Here is a 6,834-nt window from a genome sequence, read left to right as displayed (position 1 = left end):
CATTCCCTACGGGACCAGTACCCTGACCTCTCCGTCTCTGATGGCTTTTTCATTGGCTGTGATTCTTATCAGTCATCTGCACCATCGCTCCACTCATCATAGAGCTGTAATCAGGACATACTGCTACCCAGTGCCCCCTTAAATACCTTCTAGCTCCACTCTATCACAATCATATTAGTGGATAATAACAATGGTGGTCAATTCATATGGTGGGAACACGAAGGTTACATTGGACCCATTGCATCTCATCTGAAGAGGCATCTATCCTGATTGTGGGGTCTGTTTGTGGATGGATCTTTAGGGATTGGAATTTCAAATGATGGGAACTTCCCTAAAAATGGGTTGAAATTCAATTGGCATTTTTAATGGATAGTTTTGGGGGTTGGGGTCAACATAAAAAAATTATTATAATAAATAAATACAATTCCTTCCTCATACCAATTCCTTCCATGTACTGTATCTCTATTTGAAAACCAATTTGGAGTAGGCATAAATTATACTACTGCCTTTGATTGAATTCCAGTTTAATTCAAACTCATGCACCGAACAATGTTTACACCATGTCTTTGTTTGCAAAAAAACTGCCCATGCAGATTGCAGACAGGCCTCTAATTCACAAAATGGGAAGCATCTTCCTGTGAGGGGTCTACCCACATATCCTATAATTCACTATGATTCTATGCGTAGTTCTATGGGTCCACCTGGTTGATTTCAATACTTTTATTTTTGAAATGTTTAAAGTAAAATAGATTTGTCTAATAGATGATGGACAAATATAACATGTAACAAGTGGAAACGATTAGCACAACAGCACACGATTGTCAAGTTATTTTTCTCCATTTTTTTTATTTTGTGGTTTCATACAATTCTCTGAGATATAACTTTGCATGTATTTATAGATGGAAAAGTTTTATCCTACAAAATATCACACACACAAAAAAACAACTTTATATCATCATAGAATTAAAAGGTACCAATTCTGGTTACTCAATAGTATGCTGAAATAGCATGTACATTATGTTAAATACAGTGGTAAAACACTTCCTTTATGAATGTTATCAATAAAAGATAAATGAAAGAAGTGAATGTGTAAAAATAGGATAAACTCAATGTACCGTGGTTACAGGGAAAGAAGGAGTTGAACATTTTTTCCATTGTCCGTTTTATGTACACTAAGAGTGGAATGCTTGTTGTACCTGTCTTTAAATATCTTTAGATACAGAGATATTATAATGTTGTTTTATTGTTTTGTTATTGGACAGGAATCATTTCCTCCTTTGTTTTGGCTCTCAGTTAACTCGAATGGTGTTTGTGTGTGTGAACTTTGAATGGTGTGTGTGTGTGTGTGAACTTCGAATGGTGTGTGTGTGTGTGTGAACTTCGAATGGTGTGTGTGTGAACTTCGAATGGTGTGTGTGTGTGTGCGTGCACTTCGAATGGTGTGTGTGTGTAAAGTTCTATGGTGTGTGTGTGTGAACTTCGAATGGTGTGTGAACTTCGAATGGTGTGTGTGTGTGTGTGCGCACTTCAAATGGTGTGTGTGTGTGAACTTCGAATGGTGTGTGTGTGTGAACTTCGAATGGTGTGTGTGTGTGTGCACTTGCGTCGTACTTATCTCAATTACATTTTGTATGGTAAATATTGCAACCATGTGGTTTATGTGAATATCACATCAACAAGTAGACTTTTAAACATTTTGTTCTTCTCTCAACATTGACAGCCACACTGAGATCTCACTTTTTTTCTGTCTTGACCGATTATCGGTTATTATCAGTTATCTCACTGAATAACTATTTGTGCTGGGGATTAACTGTGCCATCCAACAACTAATGAGGTGATCTTCAAGAAAACCAATTCTGGACTTCAGGTCTGGACATTATTATTTGATAAACCCCAAATGTTAGGTTCTAAAGGAACTCAAATTAACTTTAGCGGACCCTAAAATGAAGACAAGTCACTTAAATTTAGTAGTCTGTAGTACTTAAGAACACAGTTCTCATTCTTGTTTAGAGTCAAGCAGTGTACCTAAACAAACTTTCACCTTAGACAAGAAAAGGTATCATTTTGCAATTTCATGCCTTTTTCCAGAAACACCTTCACTGTTTTTAAATATTTTCTTCATTTTCAACTTAGTTTGTACTTCCAAATCCATCACCTGCTTACAACAGCAGCTGGGACATGTTCCACCAGAGAACACACCCTCCTCTGGATTGGCCAATAACAGACAGAGCCATTGAGCGAAACAGGAAGAAGAGAGAGAGCAAATCTGTACACAACACAAATGCATCACCATTCGACACACCCTATTGACCCCTCTCTACCCAGGTGGAAAAATGCTCCAAATCGCCAACCTCCTGCTTCTCACATTGTCTCTTTTCTTCTCCACATAGGGAAAATGCTGAGTCATCTGTGGTTGTGTTCGTCCATATGGAGTCCAGAGTGAGGATGGAGAACCCTGGAGGTTTGCGTTCGAGAGTCGACAGACGAGTCCTGGTCCTCGGTGTAGCTGTCGGGACTCCCATCCCCTCCCAGAAGACTCCCGCAGCTGGAGTTGCTGGATGACAGCATGCCCTGGAGGAGCTCCTCCCGGACCAGGCTCTCCTCATGGCCCTCGGGAGCCCAGGCCCCCTCAGCACCACTGCCGCCCCCCACCACACCTTCCTGGTCGTCCAGTAGCTTGGCCAGGAAGTTGATGTACTTCATGGCCAGTCGGAGGATCTCGTTTTTGGAGAGCTTCTTATCGGGCGGGTGGGTAGGGATGAGCTGGCGGAGGTCAGCGAACGCGCCGTTCACGTTCTGCTGGCGCCAACGCTCGCGGCTGTTGGTGAAGATCCGCCGCACAATTTTAGGCTGTGAGCCTGAAAGGGGGAGGAGGAGAGGGTGTTAAATACTGTAGGTATTCTGATATGTTTGATAATACACTGTCTGCATACACCAGCAGTATGTACAGTATAGTTGAATCAGATGTGTTAGAGCTAGGCTTTAACAAAAGCTTGCACTGTGGCCTTCCAGAACCTGAGTTTGTCATCCCTATTCCCTACATGCCCTTTCCTTCTGTCTAAAGACCACCAACCCAGATGTCAGCTCTCTGTGTTAAACCACACTTTAATGGTATGACAGTTAGACTTGATGCAGCACTTTACAAGTTGTCAGTCTCTCTGTATTCCTGTTGCAGCTTTTCTCTTTAAAATGACTATTGTCCAGAAACTCCCTTTGCACCCTGACAGTTTGATGCAATATCCAGAGCGAAGTGTGGATAGACATAATTATTAAAATCTAAAATACTCTTACCATTATCATCGTTGATTTCAATCTCATAAGGCGCGGGTCGTCGTTTGATCCTATGGCTGGGGTACATGCCATACTGTTCTGTCTCGCCACCATAGCCACTAGAGAAAGTAATTAGAATTAGAAGTGGAATTAGACCACACATTAATATATCTATAGACTTTTATACTGGTGATTTTGTTGGACATAACTATGACAGTTAATATAGGCCTACGCATTTCCATTTGCAAAGTAAGAAATGAAAAACGCAAAGCATTTATAATAACACAAATCATTATTATTATTACTATTATTTAATAGCCAATAATAATAATGAAAACAATTTAAATCGGAATGCACATTTCAGGCCTAAACTTGGGATAGACCTAGGCTACATAAATCCAATACATATCCAACAATAATTGCGCTGACCCACAGCATAAACATCTCAAGACCACGCACATAATTTGGACATAAAAACATTTCCAAACGGTTAGTATGCCTTACCTGTTCATTGTGGCGAGTGGTTGAGCAAAGTTACTGTACAGCATCGCTCGTGCAGGGAGAGGGAAGGCGAGCGGGCTCAACTGCACCATTCGAGTTTCGCTCAACAACGGGTCCCGGGAATCCAGTGGCTGGGGTATTTGCGGTCTGCACAGCTCCGTGGTCTGTACCTTGTGGTTAATGTCTGCCGTCTGCTCCCTAGCTTTTATATCCACCGGTCCTCCTCCCCTGGCCAATTCGATAACCGGTACTAACTTTTTTAGCTCGCTGTGGTACGCCGTTTCCTTGGAAACGCCATTAATGAAGATAGTCCCGTTGCAGTGCTCCCTGGGGACGCGCTTCCTCTCAGCTGAGTCCCCCGACGCCGCAGTCGTGTTTTCCTGTGTCTCGCTAACAGCTTCGCCCCCCTCCCCACTGACACGACCTGTTATGGAAGTAGTCAGGCTGTCGTGCTGTGGGGACTTGCACCCATTGACAATAGGACTGAGATGCCTAAATTCTGGTTTCCGTTTTTCCATCATTTCAACGGCTATTCGATAGATTCGACCGTGCGTAAAAATGCATGAAATAGCCTAGTAAAAACGCAAAGGCTTAATGGTAGGCTTATCCGAGATTGACTGAGTTGAGCATCGAAAAGACCCCACTCATCTGGCGATATTAATCCTTGATGTCACCTGCAAAAACAAGATAGCTTTTATGCTTATGCTTTAATGTTATGAATATAAAAATGTTCTAATGAATAAACTCATTTTTCTAATGAGTATACAAAAATGCAGACTCCTGCGGTCGCGACACTGCGGGTCCAGTACTGTCAATCCCGCGCACGCCACCTCATCAACCAATTCAGCAGGCAGATAGCTGCATCCATTCATTTGCTCTTGGTCTAGAGGTGGGTGCATAGGCCTATACTATCAACGTGTTTAACTGTTTGAGCACACTGTTGCATTACTGCTGCCCTTGTCAATTACAGGCTATAAACCAATTAACAATTTTGAATGCACTCTTGTAGTCCATCAGATCGGAATTATCATATCACATGACATGGCTACTACTTTAGAGAATAGTATTGCTTTTTAAAACAATTGTTGTTCTATTTGGCCTGTACATAAAAGATAAATAGAGAATGTAACATAGCTGGCTTTGTTCTAACTGGTACTCCACGTTCACGTGACCCTGACCTTATAAGCTGCTATTAACTGGCAGGGTGGATAACAATTCTGATAACGCACAGGTTTTAACAGGGAGGGGTCCTAATCATTCTTCCACATTGTTGCATTTGCCCAACAATCGTCGCGCCGTTAAACGGAAGCGATATCTCTGCGTGGACATTTAAAAAAAAAATATATATATATATATATTTGGGATTTTTAGACAATTGTCTAAATAAAAAAAATACAAAAGTATATATTTTTAAATGTCCACGCAGAGATAACGCTTCCTTTTAATGTCTATTACAGACAATAGACTTAGACAAAATAAAATAGACAACATTTCACATACATGGATCCCCTAAATTAAACATCAATATAATTAGCCTTTGTCTTTCGCTGGATCATTATCGTTATAATATAGCAGCCTATACCACACTCATATTCATTAAGTTGCAATGATAACCGCTGTCACTCTTGAGCACATATTTTTCAATTGAGCTCATAATTCTTCGTTCATTGTCTTTTTCTTTTGAATGTATTTTATTTGATATATTCTTACTTTTTTGCTTGAGCATAACTTAGTTTCAAATTAAATATATTTCTTCCATGCTGCAAATGTTATTTCTTCCCATGCTGCTAAAGGAATAAGTGTAGTGTTTTTCACAACCAATATTGTTTTGGTTATGGCTCGTGCGCTTAAAAGGTAATGACAATAACAGGGTATGGAGTACGTTTTTGCGTCGTTTATTTTAGGCTATCATTCATTATTAACTTATGGTTTTGTACGTTTGAACCGAATTAAATCAGGTTTTAGAGTGCACAAAATGTGAGGCGAAAACCTTTTCATTCCATAGCCAAACTGTGTAGATAGACCTTGGCTTCACACATTTTTACAGAAACAGAGTGGTCCTTTTCTGTTTCACAATAGCCTATAAAGATGTAGAGATTAATAACATATTTAGACTGGGCCTACATAACGAATATATTAGGCTAATGCTCCGTAACCTAAATCATAATGAAATTATCGTCCACAAATTATTCTTAGCCTATAGCCTTCCCAAAGTATGTGGATAGTGGAAATTGACTGAGGATATGTTGCTAAACGAATAAAAAAGGAAAATATCGAAGCCTATTATATTGGTAGATAAAGTGAACGCCAAATCGATAGGCAAACTGCTGTATTTCCCTTGACCGAGAAACAAATTGGCCTGCATTTTCAATCAGAAATAGGAACGAACAATGATAAACAATTTTCTATATTTCCATTACAGATAACATATCCACAAATCCATACCAACAACAAATATGACTTGATAATGCCTATTTGGGTGTGCTGTCCTTACCGTAGCCGGAGTGTTGTTGATAAGAGTATGTGTGGAGCCATTTTGTCGAGGGTCGTCCATGTCTGAGGTTTTAGATTCACTGACGTACTGTGTGGAAACTGGAAGTGAGGTTTTATATAATTCCACATCATGTCCAGTGTGGCGCTTAGTGTGGGGAACGAGCTGAACACCGGTGCAATGTGGTGACGAGAGATAAGGGCGCGCAGTTGCGCCCCCTTAACCATTATTTATACAATTATTAATTATTATTTGACGTTTTATCGAGGGCAAATGGGAGGACATTTTTGTTGTTGTCTTATAGGCCTATTGAGAATGGATATGCACTGAAATATAGGCTAAGCGGGAAATTTGAAAGGAAAACATCCCATGTGCCTTGTAAAATGCTCCAAGGCTTAGTCCAAAATTAATTATAGAGCAATGGGGCGTATTTAAAATCATATCCGTGAAGATGTTGACTTGAGAAAAATACTATTAGGCCGTGTTTGTTTTGACTAATATCTTAACCTTTTATGACGGAGAATAACTAAACAGTGTGTGCTAAAATCATTAATGAATTTGAATAAATTAAT

At 40.0% G+C, this 6,834-nt stretch overlaps 1 protein-coding gene across 1 annotated transcript; it reads right to left on the bottom strand.

Annotated features, from left to right (window-relative positions):
* Window positions 1-1,276: 1,276 nt before the first annotated feature.
* LOC139423586 (T-cell acute lymphocytic leukemia protein 1 homolog) lies at window positions 1,277-6,356 on the bottom strand. The gene is made up of 4 exons (XM_071175206.1): window positions 6,266-6,356; window positions 3,775-4,445; window positions 3,292-3,389; window positions 1,277-2,858 (listed from the first exon to the last, which is right to left on the bottom strand). Exons 2-4 carry the CDS (start codon window positions 4,290-4,292, stop codon window positions 2,404-2,406), a joined length of 1,071 nt encoding a protein of 356 aa, XP_071031307.1. The 5' UTR covers window positions 4,293-4,445; window positions 6,266-6,356; the 3' UTR covers window positions 1,277-2,403.
* Window positions 6,357-6,834: the final 478 nt, after the last annotated feature.

Source organism: Oncorhynchus clarkii, chromosome 1, assembly GCF_045791955.1.
Source record: "Oncorhynchus clarkii lewisi isolate Uvic-CL-2024 chromosome 1, UVic_Ocla_1.0, whole genome shotgun sequence".
NCBI lineage: Eukaryota > Metazoa > Chordata > Actinopteri > Salmoniformes > Salmonidae > Oncorhynchus > Oncorhynchus clarkii.
This window is presented reverse-complemented; position numbering and strand designations above follow the sequence as displayed.

Coding starts and splice junctions, on each gene's coding strand:
- LOC139423586 (XM_071175206.1), bottom strand. CDS start 4,292: ATGATGGAAAAACGGAAACCAGAATTTAGGCATCTCAGTCCTATTGTC. Junction 3,390..3,774: donor CCACTCGCCACAATGAACAG/GTAAGGCATACT, acceptor TACTTTCTCTAG/TGGCTATGGTGGCGAGACAG. Junction 2,859..3,291: donor TGAAATCAACGATGATAATG/GTAAGAGTATTT, acceptor TCCCCCTTTCAG/GCTCACAGCCTAAAATTGTG.